The 17,972-nt window shown below is 46.9% G+C and overlaps 1 protein-coding gene across 5 annotated transcripts in view; it reads left to right on the forward strand.

Moving 5' to 3' along the window:
- LOC123352293 (discoidin domain-containing receptor 2-like) overlaps window positions 1-17,972 on the forward strand; it is a 174,289-nt gene that overhangs the window by 146,217 nt on the left and 10,100 nt on the right. For all 5 annotated transcript variants that reach the window (XM_044992152.1, XM_044992151.1, XM_044992153.1 and 2 more), the window contains 3 exons: window positions 7,560-7,681; window positions 8,958-9,155; window positions 17,183-17,417. In XM_044992152.1, the coding sequence (XP_044848087.1) occupies window positions 7,560-7,681; window positions 8,958-9,155; window positions 17,183-17,417 (555 nt within the window). The remainder of the gene's footprint in view (window positions 1-7,559; window positions 7,682-8,957; window positions 9,156-17,182; window positions 17,418-17,972) is intronic.

Consider the following 17,972-nt stretch of genomic DNA (forward strand, 5'->3'; position numbering starts at 1 on the left):
TCCATACAGGCACACCCACCACTCACGCTGTCAGTGGGTTACACAAATGGATGTGAGACATCAGGGGAATGCTGAACATCGGGATTCCTGGTTGGTCTCCCTGGATCTAGGAAAAGAACATGGTTCAGTGGCTACAGGCAGCATAGCCAAGTGTTAATTTTCAATAACTCTTGGAACACTTGAAACGTTCCAGAAGATGGGTAGAAAGCTAACGTTGTGCCAATATTAAAAAAGGGTAAATGAGATGACCCAGGTAATTATAGGCCTGTCAGTGTGGCATTGATCTAGGCCAGGATAATGGAGGGGCTGATACAAGACTTGATTGATAAAGAATAAAGGAGGGTAATATAATTAATGCCAGTCCACATAGGTTTATGGAAAATAGATCCTGTCAAACTAACTTGATTTTTTTTATGAGTTTACCAATTTGGTTGGTAAAGGTAATAGCGTTTATGCAATATACTTAGACTTCTGTAAGGCATCTGACTTGGTACCATGCAACATTTTGATTAAAAAAGCTAGAATGATACAAAATTAAGATGGCACGCATTAGATGGATTCAAAACTGGCTAACTGATAGGTCTCAAAATCATCACTGAGCATCTGTGTTTCAAGTGAGGTTCCACAGGAATCAGTTCTTAGGCCTAGGCTGTTTAATATTTTTATCAATGACTTGAAAGAAAACATTAAATTGTCACTAATAAAGTTTGCAGACAACACAAAGATTGGGGGAGTGGTAAATAATGAAGACAGGTCACTGATGTGGAGTGATCTGGATCACTTGATAAGCTGGGAACAAGCAAATAATATATGTTTTCGAATGCTAAATGTATACATCAAGGAACAAAGAACATAGGCCATGCTTACATGATGGGGGACTCTCTCCTGGGAAGCAGGGACTGTGAAAAAGTCTTGGGGGTTGACATCGTGGTGAATAATCAGCTGAATGTGAGCTCCCAGGATGACTTTGACCAAAAGGGCTACTGTGATTGATCCTTGAATGCATAAACAATGGAATCTGAGGTGGGAGTAGAGAGGTTATTTTACCTCTGTATTTGGCACTGGTGTGACCATTGCTGGAATCCTGTGTCTTGTTCTGATGTCCACAATACAAGGATCATAGAAGTGACCTTGAGAGGTCATTTAGTCCAGCACCCTGTGCTGAAGCAATTACCAAGTAGACTTAGACCATCCCTAAAACAAAGGTCTGTCTTACCTGTTCTTAAACTCCAATGGTGGGAACTCCATAACCTCCCTTGCAAGTGCTTAACTGAACTTGTAGTTAGAACGTTTTTCCTAATATCTAACCTGAATCTCCCTTGCTGCAAATTAAACCACTTACTTCTTGCCCTACCTTCAGTGGTCATGTCGCTTGATTGTTCTCCATCCTCTTTATAACAGTTCTAAACATTTTAAAGACTGTTATCAGATTCCTCCCTCAGACTTCTTTTCTCAAGACTAAACATGCCCAGTTTTGTAACCTTTCCTCATAGGTCAGGTTTTCTAAACCTTTGGTCATTTTTCTTTCTCGCCTCTGGACTCTCTCTCCAATTGGTCCCCTTCTTTCGTAAAGTGCGGCACCCAGAGCTGGACACCGTGCTCTGTCTGAGGCCTCACTAGAGCTGAGTAGATGGGACAATTACCTTCTGTGTCTTACATAGGATACTCCTGTTAATGCACCCCAGGATGATATTAGCTTTTGCAATTGCATTACACTGTTGGCTCGTATTCAATTTATGATCAACTATAATCCCAGCATCCTTGTCAGCCATACTACCAACTAGCCAGTTATTCCCCATTTTGTAGTTGTGCATTTAATTTTTCCTTCCTAAGTGTAGTACTTTGCACTTATCTTTCCTGAATTTGATCTTCTTGATTTCAGACCAATTCTCCAATTTGTCAAAGTTGTTTTTAATTCTAATCCTGTCTTCAAAAGTTCTCCCAACCCCTCCCAGCTTGGTGTCATCCGCAGATTGTAGAAGCATACTCTCCACTCCACTATTCAAGTCATTAATGGAAATACTGAACAGTACCCAACACAGGGCAGATTCCTGCAGAACCCCACTAGATGCACTCTCCTACTTTGACAGCAAACCATTAATAACTATTCTTTGAGTACAGTCTTTAACCATTATGTACCCACCTTGTAGGAATTTCATCTAGACCACATTTCCCTAGTTTGCTTATAAGAATGTCATGTGGGACTGTGTCAAAAGCCTTACTGAAATCAATCTAGGTAACATCTACAGCTTCCCCCCATTCAGTAGTCCAGTAAACCTGTCAAAAAGGGAAATTAGGCTGTGTCTACACTATGGACATAACAGCTGCGCCGCTGTAAGGTCTCCCGTGTAGCTGCTCTTTGTCGGCAGGCGAGAGCTCTCCCGCTGGCATAATCAAACCACCCCAATGAGCGGCGTTAGCTATGTCGGCAGGAGAGCCTCTTGTGCCAACAGCGCTGTCCACACCAGCACTTTTGTCAGTGAAGTTTATGTCGGTCAGGGAGGTGGTTTTTTCACACTCCTGGCTGACAAAAGTTTTACCAACAAAAGTGCTAGTGTAAACAAAGCCTTAGGTTGATCTGGCATGATTTGTTCTTGACAAATCCAAGTAGTCTATTACTTATTACCATGTTTCAGAGTAGCAGCCATGTTAGTCTGTATCCGCAAAAAGAACAGGAGTCCTTGTGGCACCTTAGAGACTAACAAATTTATTTCAGCATGAGCTTTCGTGGGCTACAGCCCCTTCATCGGATGCATAGAATGGAACACACAGACAGGAGATATTTATACATACAGAGAACATGAAAAGGTGGAAGTACGCCTACCAACTGGAAGAGTCCAATCAATTGAGATGAGCTATTGTCAGCAGGAGGAAAAAAAACCTTTGAAGTGATAATTGAGATGACCCATAGAAGGTGTGAGGAGAACTTAACATAGGGAAATAGATTCAATTAGTGGAATGGTTGGGTCATTATAAATTTGTTAGTCTCTAAGGTGCCACAAGTACTCCTGTTCTTTTTACTTATTACCATGTTATCCTCTTAAGTGCTTACAAATCAATTGATTAATAATTTGTTCCAGGATCTTTCCAGGTATTGAAAGTAGGCTGTCTGGTCTACCATAGAATCATAGACTTTAAGGTCAGAAGGGACCATTATGATCATCTAGTCTGACCTCCTGCGCAACGCAGGCCACAGAATCTCACCCACACACTCCTGTATCAACCCTGTGAGACACTGAAGTCCTCAAATCATGGTTTAAAGACTTCAAGGTGTAGAGAATCTTGCAATAAGTGACCCGTGCCCCATGCTGCAGAGGAAGGCGAAAAACCCCCATGGCCTCTGCCAATCTGCCCTGGAGGAAAATTCCTTCCCAACCCCAAATATGGCGATCAGCTAAACCCTGAGCATGTGGACCAGACACCCAGGAAAGAATTCTCTGTAATAGGTCTATAATTCCCCAGGTTCTCTTTGTTCCTCTTTTTAAAGTTAGGTACTATGTTTGCCCTTCTCTAGTCCTCTGGGATCTTACCCTTCCTTCATGAGTTCTCCAGGGTAATTGCTAATTGTTCCCTGAATGCTTCAGCTAGCTCCTTAAGTAGTACCCTAGAGAGAATTTCAGCAGATCCTGCCAACTTTAATACATCTAACTTATCTAAATATTCTTTAACCTGTTCTTTCCCTATTTTGGCTTGCGTTCCTCCCCCTTTGTTGTTCATATTAATGTGTTAATTATCTGGCTACCACAAACCTTTTTAGTGAAGAATGAAACAGAATAGACATTAAAATCTCAGCCTTTTTGTTATCGTCAGTTATTAGCTCTCCTTTCCCACTAAGTAGATGACCAACATTTTCCTTCTTCTTTCTCTTGCTCCTAATCCATATAGGATGTCTTCTTATGGCCTTTGCTAAATGTAACTCATTTCGTGCCTTAGCTTTTCCTATTTTAGTCCCTACACGCTTGTGCTATTTTTTGTACTCATCCTTATCAATTTGTCCATGTTTCCACGTTTTGTAGGATTTCTTTTTGATTTTCAGGTCATTAAAGAGCTCCTGATGGAGTCATATTGGCAGCTCACTATTCTTCCTATCTTTCCTTTGCATCAGGCTAGTTTGCTGTTGTGTCTTTAATATTGTCCCTTTGAGAAACTGTCAGCTCTTCTGAACTCCTCTTTCCCTTTGATTTTGATAAGAAGGATGCTGATAAATTGGAGAGGGTTCAGAGAAGAACCACAAAAATGATTTAAAAAAAGATGCCTTATAGTGATAGACTCAATGGGAGACCCTGCCGGTCGGGAACTTGCAACCATGTGGGTTCTGTGCTGATGACACCTCCTCATCACCCCTGGCAGCTTAGGCTGGGTGGCCACTGGAGGACCCTGTGATTCTAGGCTCAGCAGGAAGTACCAGCAAGCAGGGCCTGGGGGGCGGCCCCTCACAGCTCACTGATTGGCTGATCCCACCATATAAACCACGAAGCCATGACAGGGAGCTGTTTGACCAACAATAGCGACAGCCTCCGTGCTCCAGGCCCTGCTTGCGATAGACCCTAGACTCGGACTTCTGGCCTTGGTTTGTCCTCAACTGCGTTTTACGATTACTGTCTGTAACCTGGCTCCTGACCCTGGACTCATGTAACAGGACCCTGCGTGCCTCCTGATGCCTGACTCTGTTTGCCTTCTTCCGTGTCTCAGGCTCTGACCTCCTGATAACTTGATCCTGCTTGTCTCTTGATGCCTGATTCTCAAGCTGCCCTCTGCCCTAACCTCCTGGTATCTGACCCAGCCTGACTCCTGCTCGGACCACTAGGTCAGACCGCCCACGTCCCTCTCGTGACCGTTTGCTCAGACCACCTTTGGCCCTCCCTGAAATCCATCCATCCCCTCCACAAATGGTGGAAGGGGCTGGCCGCCCTCCAACCTGGAGCTCTTCACAGGTTTGGGACCTGCAGGACCAAGTCACCCCCCCTCCCCACTAGGCAGAGGCCCCTACCCCACCCACCCTGTGCAATGCAGAGGTCCCGAGCTTCCCCCCAGCCCAGTCTGTTAGGTGGAGAATGGGGGGGAGGGGGGAAAAGAGCCATATGTGGCTGCAGTTTGCCCCCCCCCCACCCCCTGGTCTGTGCAGAGGCATAGTGACCCGTCCTCCTCCTTCACAAAGAGTCCCCTCTGGAGAGGCAGATCGCCGAATGAAGCCCTTGGCAAGGGTTTCCTGTGTAAACCCATCTAGCGCCTCCAGCTCTGTTTCAGACATGGAGTCTGTTTGTAGGACACCTTTGCCCTGGGCTGTAGGTCTGTTGGGCAGCTGTAGTCTCTGTATGGGGGTAGTGAGTCTTTTCGAATGCATCCAGGTACCCGCGGTACTTGGCACAGAGGCTGAGGTTCTAGCCTGGAGCCACTCCCGAGTGGCTGGCCCCCGCCGTCTGGGGTTCCGCTTCTGAGGTTTTCCTCCCATCTTGGGGCCCTGGGAATGGTTCACTTCGGGGCTGGCTGCTTTGTTGGAGGCACACTTTGTGAGAGTATTTGGAGGGGAAGCTACTGCTCCTCCACTTCCAGGAGATACACGGGTCATGCTGCTCCAACCTAGGAATGCCAAGAATGATCAGGAAGACACATCGAAGCACATCAATTCTCAGTGCCCTTCCACTACAGCTTCTAATGGGACGGGTCCCTTGAGTCACCCATCCCGATGACAGAAGCGACCCACCCCAGTCTGGTAGGTGGAGAATGGCAGGGCGTCGGGGGCTCCGCAAGCCGCATTTGAAAGGTAAAAGAGCTGCATTGTGGCTCACGAGCCACTGTTTGGTCTAGAGCAAAGACTTAACTCACAAGATACCCTCCTGTCTGATGAAGGTTCTCTCACCCAAAGTTCTCCAACCAGCATTTAACAGCCTGGCTGGCTGTGATCCTTTTTCCATGAAGCAAACACACTGTCAGCTTACTTCCTCAGTGAAGGATGCGGAGAGAGTCCCTGTGTCTACAGGTATAGTCCAGAACTCCATTGTCTTCGCCTATAGTCAGGATTCCCTCCTGCTGATTTATTTCTTCCTGTAAATTCCCTCAGTTGAAAATTTCACAATCCCTTCACTAGCATTCGGCTCAGACTGCAAATGAGCATCCATTGTGAACTGTACAAAACTCAGTTTACATAGAGACAGACTGCTTGATGAACATCACGTGACTGAAAGAAAATTGTTTATCAACTTCTGGTGATTGGCCCCAACTCACAGACCTTCAGAACAAAATTTTCAGTGTAGATACAGAACTCCTCACATTTTATCCGTACATACAGCTCGCAATGACTATGGAGACCAGTATAACAATAGAGACCACCCATGATGCCCTTTGGCAAAATAGTACATAGAGACCAGGCGCCGGGGAATCCATGTGCTGTAACCCTTATGCACCTCTGTGTCCTCTGCCCGTGGACACCTAGAGGTCCCCAGGTCACACCTGGCTTCACACATAGAGATGCAGGCTATGCTGAAGGACTGCTGGCTATCTACGGCTTGCAAAATGGACCCTTAGAGAGACATGGTGGGTGAGGTAATATCTTTTATTGGACCAACTTCTTTTGAAAGCTTCTCTCTCTCACCAAGAGAAGTTGGTCCAATAAAAGCTATTACACCTCACTCACCTTGTCTCTAATATCATGGGACCGACACGGCTACAACTACACTGCAAACAAAAATGGATCCTGGTTCTTTGTGGCTAGTCAGGGGAGATTTTGGAGTTCATCAGAGATGAAACTTGTTAGTGCAACACAGGCCGGACCTTGTTCAAGAAGCCATTATCTTATGTTAATCACCTCGCCATTTACCACGGTGATTCAAATCTTCACTTATTTCCAAGCGTTTGCAGAAGGTGATGGTGAAGCAGTGGATTTTCTGGATCACTCCAAATGGTTTTCAGGATTGGGTGTGAAATCGAGTCTCTGCCTTTTATTGCAGCAGCAGTGAAGTGCTTCTATGACTGTCTTGGCCATTTGCTACCACGGTCCGTAGAGCTGGATGAGTTCTGCAAGAAAAATGCTCATAAATACTAGACTATGAAATGACCACCTTTGTGCCCTGTGTTGCTCTTAATGAGCATTCACACACTTGGGCTCGGATTTGCAGGAATGTTTGGGGCATAGCTGTACTTTACTCAGTCCCCGTTTTCACATGCAGACGAGGGTATTGCTATTTGTTATTTCTTTGTTTCAAGTTTCAGATATTCGGTTCAGGAGTAGAAACCATACCATGTGACATGAGCAATCAAATATCATGAATACTCAATAGTTGAAGTGAGCAGTTAACAAATAACCCATAGGATGAAAGTAGCTCACAGAAGCTCTTCAACAAATTCTTACAATTAACAAATCTGTTCACAGAATCCAGGGGCAGTTTTTCAACTTTTTCTGATCAGAAACAAAAAAAGACTAAACTCACTGAATATTTTACTTTCAAGGGATAATTCAGTCAATTCTAACCATAATGATTATCCATAACGTGATGTGTTTTTTCCTCTTCTTCTCTGACTTTATCACATGTTCATGGCTGGCCCTGCACTCCCTTTTCCAGGTACACCTGTGTGAAGCAGATGGCCTGTTGGAATTTTTGGGACTCTCGTCTATGGAACTCACCAACCAACCGGTTCTAGTGGCAGTGAAAATGCTAAGATCCAATGTCAACAAAACAGCCAGGTAACCACATGACACTATGCAACAGCTGTAATCTGAATATGAAGCCTACTTCTGCTCTGAGATTAGTTTTACAAAGGTTACCTTCACTGACTTCAGTGGAGCTACTCCAGATTTACACTTGGGTAAGCGAGAGGCGAGACAGCCCTTGGTGTGTGCATATATGAGCAGTTAGTGCATGAGTGGGTATTTGAACAGAGATAATGGAAGTCAGTGGAATGTCAGTTTTATCCTGGCTGCTGAGTGGAGCTCATGAACAGAGAGCTAGAGTCCGTACTTGATGGACGGGTGTGATTAATAATGATCTATTTTATGATCTCACTCCCCCTATCCAGCAGGGCACTAGTGGGCTTATCCACTAATGCTGTGCACACAGAAATAGGTGAACAAGTCCAGTTCATCCAGGAAAGGGTCACGAAGAACCCGAGGGGGAGGAGTACTTTGAAAAGGATGTGATCGTGTGAGTTATAAGGAATGACATGAAAACAACACGGTTGGCCAGTTTCACAGAAAGCTGGACATTTATGTAGAGAATGGGAACATCCACCGTGACATTACACTGGATAAAAACTCTCAAGAGTTGATTTGGGCATGAGCCAACTTCCAGCTCTTGGGGATTAGGAGGAAACGCTTCCAAAGAGCAGGTTTCCCATCATGGCCAGCACTTGGGTTTCTTACCCTTTCCTGTGGTACTAGCCACTGTCAGTGACAGAATACTAGATTGCTGGCCCCATGGGCTGATCCAGTTCCTAGGAGAAACCACAGAAATACAGACACGTTGATAGAAAAATAACCTGATCATATACTACAGTGATGGACGCAGGATGGAGAGATGGATAGAAACTTTCACTTCCTGCATGGTGCTATTACATCATCCTTTATCCCTGAGACTTTGACATCACCACATCTGGAACAGCCTCTGCACCTTCTCCCCCACCACTCCCTTCTACCTTCAGAAAACCCTCTTGGGGCCTGGCCCAGCCATAGTTTCCCTCCCTGCAGAACCTGTGTGGCTCTGGAGTTGTTTCTGTGCTGCAGCTGTAGGTGCAAAGGGGATTTCAAGAGGGTGCACTCTGGTTACAAAACAGGATAAAGGGAAATCAGTGGGAGAATACTTCAGGGAGAAAAAGACAGGCAACTCTTTTGGGAGACTTCAGAAAAACTCCCATTCCTAGTATTCAGATCCTGTCTATCTCCCCTTCACTCCTCCCAGATTCCTCAAGCAAAGGAAAAGAGGACATTGTTCAAGGAATCAGACTTATGTCTTTCTCTTTTTAAGAAATGATTTCCTAAAGGAGATCAAGATCATGTCCCGGCTGAAGGACCCAAATATCATCCGACTGCTGGGGGTGTGTGTGCGTGATGACCCTCTGTGCATGATAACAGAGTATATGGAGAACGGAGACCTCAACCAGTTCCTGTCACAGCGGGAGATCTGCAGTAAATTCGCCATTTCGAACAACATTCCATGCGTCAGGTAAGAGGAGAAGTCGCAGGTTCTAATGCAACAGTTTCAGTGCCCTGAACTTAAAGTATATTAATATTAAAAACAATCTGAATTGTGAACCCGTTAAGGATGCTACACGTGTAACATACCACGAGTACTGTACACCACAGACCACGCACCACAATGTTACTTTTGCCGGCCACAGGATTCCAGCTTCTGTCAGCCCCTTTACTAGGCCACTCTCTCCTCACACAGCAAACGACTCCAACGCTTCCCCGGGGTACCCAAGGTTGTGATGCTCCTTGCTACCACCTGTCTGTGCCATTGTGTGTCAGCCTCCTGACTCCACCCGCGCTGCCTGCCAGGCCTCTGCCAGCCTCGCTCTCTCTGTGCTGGTTAGCAACAGGCGCACACCAACCCCCACCTCCTCCGAGTGTTCCTCTGGAGTGCCCAGCCGCTGTTCCACTGAACACTCACAGAACTGTCAGGGCAAGCCTACACTTAAACCCTCCAACATAGCGCTGTCTACACTAGGGGTTAGGTCAGTATAACAACGTTGCTCAGAGATGTGGATGTTTCACACCCCTGAGCCACGCAGTTACACCGATACAGGTCTGTCGTGTAGACGAGAGCGCAGAGTCTCTACTCTCAAAGGAGGAGCACACACCAATGTACTACTGTCACCTCAGGATCACTACTCTGCTTAACACCAAACATTTCGCTATAGTTATAGTGAAAACAAGAGGAAGTCTGTTATCAAAGAACAGAGATTCAAATGACAGTAAGTAAGAACACTGGAAACAAATGGTGGTAAACTCGTAACCTGCTTTCTAGAGCCTAAACTGAACTCACAAGACATTCCCCTGTCTCCTACAGGTAGCTTACCCCAAGTGATTGCCCCAGCGTTTTCAGCCAGGAGGGCTGACCTTCCTTTCCTAAGATCAAGCCTGCTGGCAGACCGAGGGATGAAATCATCCCCTCTCCACTTATTTTTTGCAGTTACCGAATATGGTCCCTTACCACAGGGGTTTTTAAACTAAAGAGATTTACCTCGGGGTTTCTTTGTCTTTGTAAATCCTCAGGCCTGCACCTGGCCCAGGCAGCAAACATAGCCAGTCTCCAGGTATGGCCATTGTTTTTTATGCTAACTGAGTTGGCACAAAGGTATACAATACACCATGGTCTGCTCGAGAAATAAGTGTTTGCTACCCCCTTCCTGCCTAGAATCACCTTCTAGTGACCTGTCTTAACGTACATGCTTCAAAACCACAAGTTTCAGTAAACATACACAGACTTCGTATATGTTATCTGCACAGACATTTCACAATGGTTACGATGATGTGGGTGATGCAGGTGTTCAGTAGAGACCCTACATGACCCCTTCTGGTGAACCCAGACGATCCCTTTAAGCCTATATGCCTCTGTGCCCTCTGCCAGTTGGCACCAGTTGGTTCCTGGGACACAACTACATCATCTAATATCCACAGCTGTGGACAGTACTGGTAGCAGTGCTAAAGTGGATGCCTGTGGGTGGACAGCTAGAGGGTATGTACTGGTAGGTGGCTTTATCCCCTTGCATTTGCGTGTTTGTGCCAAGTATGTTGTGGGTGTGACAACCCAAACTGCTACACATACAGTTTTGTGTATTCATTTCCCGTTTTTTATAAATGTTTAAGTGAGGGGAGTTGAGCGTGTGGGGGTTTGAGGGCAACCTAGGGAGGATGGCTTCCAAAGTGTGCGTACAGAACTAGTGCCAGGACTGAGAGAGAAGATTTCCTCTGCCCGCTTGAGAGAGAAGAGTTAATTCAGTAGCAGCTGCATTTCTCCGGCAGATAAAACCTTCTCTCTCTGGAGCAACTCATAAAACTCTCTCCACTGAAGGTTAAAATTTGATTGAAAGTATAGCCACTGATGTAGAAGTTTTTATCTCAGAGAGAGGATTTTATCCTGTGGAGAAATGTTGTGTATATGGTGGAGGAATCTTGTATGTACAACAAAGAAAATTTTATCCAACAAAGAGTTTATATTTTGGTTATCCGTTAACATATAAACTTTCAATTTTGACACATAATGGTTGAAAAAGACTTTTAAATGGCCAGTTGCACCAGATCCGCTACAGATTCATCTATTAATTTTTGTATAGAAACATTTTTCCTAAACAAGCTGTCCAGAAAGCTCACTGGACCATTAATGTTGATATTCAGTAAAACTTGGAACACTGGGGAAGTTCCATAAAAGCAGCAAAGAGTCCTGTGGCACCTTATAGACTAACAGATGTATTGGAGCATGAGCTTTCATGGGTGAATACCCACTTCGTCGGAAGTCCCAGAAGACTGCTGGAAGAAAGCAAATGTTCTGCCAATATTTTAAAAAACGAAACAGGATGACTTGGGTAATTATAGGCCTGTCAGCCTGACCTTGATCCTCGGCAAAATAATGGAACAGCTGATATGGGATTCGACTGATAAATAATTAATGGAGGATAATATAATTAGTGCCAATCGAGATGGATTTAATGGAAAATCGATCCTGTCAAGCTAACTTGATATCTTTTTATTTTATGAGATCACAAGTTTGGTTGATAGTGCAATCGTGGACTTCTGTGAGGCATTTCACTAGCGGCTGCATGATATTTTGGTTAAAAAACTAGAACAATACAAAATTAACATGGCACACTTAGACGGATTAAAAACTGGAGACAGATCATGGCTGACTGAATGACAGGGGAATCTGAAGGAGCGAACTTCACTATCTTGGTTGTCACCCCCACTGTTGGGCCTTCAGAATCCAGATCCTGAGCAATGTCCTGACCAGCATGGGCCAGAGAGAGGGTCCCAGATGACATCACCACTTCCACCGGCTTCAGTTAAATCCCAAACTATCTGGGATGTGAGACCTGCCGCCACCCGCACACCCTTCTGCGTGTTCTTTTCCTTCTCCACCATAGTTCTTCTCTTTCCTATCCATCTCCTTTTGCCTTCTGTCTAATAAGAGTCTGGCTTAGCCAGCCAAGACTGCATATTTTGCAACACTGCTGTGACCAAAAAAGCAGATAAAAGCAATGCCCTGAACTGCCCGATGCTGGTACTAGTTTGCCAGGTCTCAGAGTGGCTGATCAGACCTGGTGCTGTGCCTCTATTCCTCCAGCAGGGAAGTTGCAAGTAAGAGTTCTCACCCGAGACAGAAGCTGCATTTTCCATCTTGGCTGTTCTTTTCTCCCCCAATTTTGTGCAGGTTTGTCTTGGTTTGTCTTTTAGAAAACAGGATCGGACTTCAACAGCAGCCACAATAACACACCAGTCCAGCTCTCCTAACTTCTTCCCTTCCCCCCCAAAAGAACAGCTATACCCATGGGTAGCACCACCTAGAAACCTGTCACTTGGAGGTGGGTTCCTTCTAAAACTCTCTTCAGCTAGACGTAAAGGGAACAAGGGATATCGTTAAGAAGAAAGCCTTGTACAACACTGTACATTTCAAATGCTTTAACTGTTTTCCCCTCTTTTCTGTCTCTTTAATAAAAGGTTAAAGATGCTTAGTGGTGCTTTGCCTTGGGACTAAGACGGCTGAGGTCTCTGTATACCAAACCTTGGTTACAACTGTTTAATATTGGACCCCTTGGACTCTTTGGGACAATTTAGTCCATCAGAGTTAATACTTCAGCTTCCATAGTGATGACCCCTCCGACCCCTTAGCTGCGTGGTTCCTCGCCCTCACCTCATCACTTAACAAGCAGCACTGGTTGGGCTCTCCCACTCACCAGAAGAGCCATTCAGTTGACCTGGTCTTCCCCAAGCCCTGCTTTCTGGGAGCTCACCATGAGTTCTGAGGTCCCCCATCACCTGGTCTCTTTCAGCAGCTCCCCCTCATGCTGTCACTCGATCCTTCTGGGTGTGTCTAGGGTTCAGAGTCAGGCCAAAGCCTAACCCCTCCCCTTCCATCTTCACACAAATTGTGCTAACCCAGGGCTCGGACCCAGAGTCCCACGGGGGTTGAAGGGTCCGAGCCGGAGTCAAGCCGAGACCCAGGGTTCAAGCCCTGTTGCTTTGCAGTGTAAACGCAGCCCCGCTGGACTTGTGCTCTGGGAGTATCCCACAATCCCATGGGCTGATCCTCTGGACAGTCATGTTCTTCCACACTGCACCACGAAGAAAGGGCTAGAGGGTGCTAAGAAGTCTGGGATTTGGGTGGTTGGACTCGGGCAGTGTAGATGCTGGAGCCCTAGGTTGGGATCCAGGGTTCATCAGTTCCTAACCTGGAGTCACAAATGGGTGTAGATGCTCAAGCCCTTGGTTAACAATCCCAGGGTCTGATAACTCAAGTCATGCTAACCCTGGGCTTACATTGCAGTGTAGACATACCCTCTTTGACTTTCACTCCATCAATGCTGATAATTTCTCTGCTGCTCTCTGCTCCGTGCGTTCTCTTCCCTTTCTTCCCTGTGATTGTTGATTCTCTTGAATCCTTTGCTAGCCCCAGCCCACCCCCATATCCTCTGTTCCTGCGCTCATGCAGAAGAACATCTCTAATATCCTCTGACCATGCCAGAAACTTGTTCCTTCAGTTCTGCCATCGTCCTATGCCAAGTAACTACTTTTCCACCCTGATCAAATTCCACTTTTCACCTCCTTTGACTCAATCCTCAAACCCTTCCTCCCCCACTTCTCCTCCTGTACAGGAGCTACCTAATTTCTTCAAAGAGAACATTGACAAAATAAGACACAGCCTTCCCTTCCCCTTCTACAACTTTGCCTCCTCTCTTGTCATAGACACAGGAGTTTCTCATCTGCTCTCCTCCTCTAACCCCACCACCTGCCCCAGTGTCCCCATCCCATCTCCTGATCTCCCTCACACCCATTCTCATCCCCTCCCTTACTCTTCTTGTTAGCCCTCACTTGCCTCTGGCTCATTCCCCGCACAATACAAACATTTTAGTCTCTTCCATCTTAAAACATCCACCCTTGACCGTGCTAGCCACTCCACCGCATCTCCCTTCTCCCTTTCATCTCTTAGCTCATTGAACACTCTGTTTACAAACGCTGTCTGACGTTCCTCTCCTCCAATTCCACCCTAGACCCTTTCCAATCCCATCTGCACCTGGCACTCCACTGAAACCACGCTCACCAAAGTCACTAATGACCACGTTCTAGCCAAGCTCCGAACCAGTGCTCCATCTTCATCCTCTTTGACCTGTCAGCTGCCTTTGGCACCATCAGCCGCCCTCTTGTTCTTGAAATCTTCTCCTTCCCTTGGCTTCTGTGACTCTGTCCTCTTTTGATTCTCCTCCTTCCTCTCTAATCATTCCTCCAGCGTGCCCTTGGGAGGATCCTCCTTGTGCCCCCTGCAACTTTCTGTGGAGGTTCCACAGGGCTCTGTCCTGGGTTCCCTTCCCTTGTCCCTCTCCACCTTATCTCTGGGTAATCTCTGCTCCAGACCTGCCTTCTTCTGTCCAAACTGAAATCTCAGCCTGTCTCTTGGACATCTCCTTGTGGAAGTCTAGCTGCCATTGCATGGTAAATATGGCTAAAACAGAGCTCCTAACCTTCCCCCCAAACCCTTCCTGCTACCTCCTTCTCAGTCACCGTAGACAGCACCACTGTGCTGTCGCTCAGGCCCATAAACAGGGTGTCATCTTTGACTCGGCCCTCTGTTTAGGTCCTCGTGTCCAGCTATGTCTAAATCTTGCCCTTCTTTATCCATACCATCTAAGAGCCAGCCCTTCCTATCCATCCACACAGCTCAAATGTTCGTCCAGGCTCTCATCTCACATCTGGATGACTGCCACATCCTTCTCTGTGACCTTGACAAATGCAGTCTTGCCCCACTCAGAGCCATTCAGAGTGTTGCTGCAAAGATCATTTTCCGAGCCCACTGCTTTGCCCTTGTCACCCCGTCTCTGTTCTGCATCCCTCCACTGCCTCCCCAGTGCCTGCTCGGCTTCGCTTTCAGGCCTCTCTGTGACCTATCCCCACCCAGCTTCATGGCCTATCCCCACCCACCAGTCATCTCTCATTTGCTATTCAGAGGTCAACACCCCGCTCTACTCCGGCCAACGCCAGCCTTCACTGCCCACTTGTTAAATCTCCAAACAGGCCCCTGTGTGCTTTCTCCCATGCTGCTCCTCAGTCGTGGGAGGAACTCCCTGTAAACATCCACACCCTGCCTAATTATACACATTCAAACCCCTCCTCACAATTCTCCTTTCAGGTGATGCTGACAACAAACTTGACAATGGTTAGGCTGCTGGTGTGCTGAGACCACGGCCCATCCTGCTGATCGACACTGTCTCCTTGTTTCTTTGTGGGCCCCCGTCTGTCTGTCTGTCTGTTGTCTTTTGTTTTATACTCAGATTGCAAACTCTTTGGGGCAGGAAGCGTCTCATTGTTCTGTGTTTGTACTTTGTGACTTGCACAACGGGTCCTTGTCCGTGGTTAGGTTCCTGTGATGGGCACTATGAGTAGCACCCCGGTTGGTCACTGATATTGCTGCAGCATGAAGAAGGCTGCAAGCTCAGCTATGAGCAATTAAATATTTTCTGTTGGGGGATTGTGAGCACCTGGGTGGCAATCACTGGGTTAACAATGTAATTGGGAGGACATAAGTGAAAGGAGCAGGAAGCCAGGAAAGCTCAGAGGGTGAGACTGAGCTGAGAAGTAAAGGCTGTGCGGAAACCGCCTCTTGCTGTAACCTGCCGTACACTGTTATACTTGGTAAGGAAGGAATAAATACACACGTGGTGCAAAGGTAACAACCTGGTGTGTGTTGGTGCCATGAGCCCCACACAAATTGGCCAGGCAGTGCAGTACCCTGGGTAGCGGCACAGCTCCTTGGTGCTACGGTAACACAAATAATAAGTCGTGGCTGCTTCTGAAAATTCTGAACCACGGGACTTGCCACCCATCCCAGGGAAGCTGGTGGCAGAGCCAGTGATAGGACCCTTCTTTCCTGGGTCCTACCCCACTGCCTTAACCACAAGACTATTTTCTCCTTCTGAAGGCACCTGCCTCATTCACTCATCTTCCCAGTTCTGACCTGTTTGAGACAGGGTCCGCTGGCAAAACCCACATTGATCATGTAATTAAAGACAGTGTCATAATACATGTGCCCAAGGGGGCAGGATTAAGGGCATGAAAAATAACAAACTGTATTTCCAGAGACATGGTAATGGTGGCGATCAGGACGTCCTGCCCTTTCTCAGCCCTGCAAGAACATAGGCTCTTCCCCAAGAAATAACAATGTGCCGTTTAGGGCCAGATTTACAGGCACTGGCCTCTCTTCTGTCTGTGACTGCCAGTCAGGTGACTTAGATACCTAAGCCCCACCCAGCACCCATAAATCTTGTGTGACGTGGGGCCAGATTTCCCAATAGCTTGGAGCCACATTTTCAAGCGATCGGCTCACACTATTATCAAAATGGCTGAGGACCCAGTGCTGAGCACCCTTAGAAATCTGGCTGCTTCTTTTGGTGACTAAATGGGAGCTGAGTGCTTTGGAAAATCTGGCCCACCACTGTGAAATCCCTGATTTATGGACTCTAACATCTCAGAGTACGTCTACACTGCAGCTGGGAGAGGGTCCAGAGAGTCAGAGTCACACTAGCAGGACTCCCAGCTAGTGTGCTAAAATAGCAGTGTGAACATTGCGGCTTGGGCCTCCCAGCCCCCCGGATCCGTGCTCCCGTGGCTAGCCCACGCTTCCACCTGCCCAGCCATGTCCACACTGCTCTTTTCAGCGCACGCGTTTAAGGCCTGCTAGTGCAAATGTGTCTAGCTGGGCAGAGAGGCTGGCTCCCAGCTGCAATGTAGACGTACCCAAAGGGTCTAACTTGCAGGTGCGAGCTGGCTGCTCCTGGCCAGCCACCTCGGAAACATGGCTCACACGTCAGGGAAGACAGTTAGTTCATTGTAAATGTACAGTCTAGCCTGACAGGGACAGTGAGGAATGAGGGAGTGAAGTGACACCACTGTGCTGATTGCAACACACAGCATGCAAGATTCTCACAGCAGGAAGAGTCGAGAGAAAATTCTCCTTTGATTTTCTGTTGTTTATTTTAAATGCAGCTATTCCAACCTACTGTTCATGGCCACCCAGATCGCCTCTGGGATGAAGTATTTAGCCTCCCTGAACTTCGTGCACAGAGACCTGGCCACCCGCAACTGCCTGGTTGGGAACAGCTACACCATCAAGATTGCAGATTTTGGAATGAGCAGGAATCTGTACAGCGGGGATTATTACCGTATCCAGGGCAGAGCTGTGCTGCCTATACGCTGGATGGCCTGGGAAAGTATCCTCCTGGTAAGGGCTGCTCACAGCGCTCCTTCGCGCTCTCTTTTGTGGATGCCCCTCGGGGTGGGGGGGACACTTCGTACAGGACACTGAGTAACAGCACAAGTCTCCTTTTCTATCCTTACTGTCTCCTTTACTAATCAATAGGATCTTGGTAGCTGGCTGCACCACTTATCTTGTATCCCCTTTGGTATCTGGATGCACCCTATATGCCACGCATCCCATATGCTGTGTGCAGCCTTTGACTCTCCACCATGCAGGCTGCAATGGCACTGTTCCAGCAAACTGCGCTGACTCCATCTCTTCCTCCAGAGAAGGAAGGCAACCACATGGTTACAGCACAGGACTGAATGTCTGAACGCTGGGTTTTGAGTCCTGAATGCTAAGATTCCCTGCTTGGATCTGAGCAAGTCACCTCTCTGTGCCTCCTTTTACCGATTGCCAAAATGTGGAGGGAAGGAGAGAGATCTTTTCCTCAACTCACTAGCTTAAACTGGATTTTAAGTATTTAAACTGTGACAAATTTCTTACCTTCTCTGTGCCAGAGTGGCTGGTGCCTCAGTT

This window comes from Mauremys mutica, chromosome 18, assembly GCF_020497125.1.
Source record: "Mauremys mutica isolate MM-2020 ecotype Southern chromosome 18, ASM2049712v1, whole genome shotgun sequence".
Taxonomy (NCBI): Eukaryota; Metazoa; Chordata; order Testudines; family Geoemydidae; genus Mauremys; species Mauremys mutica.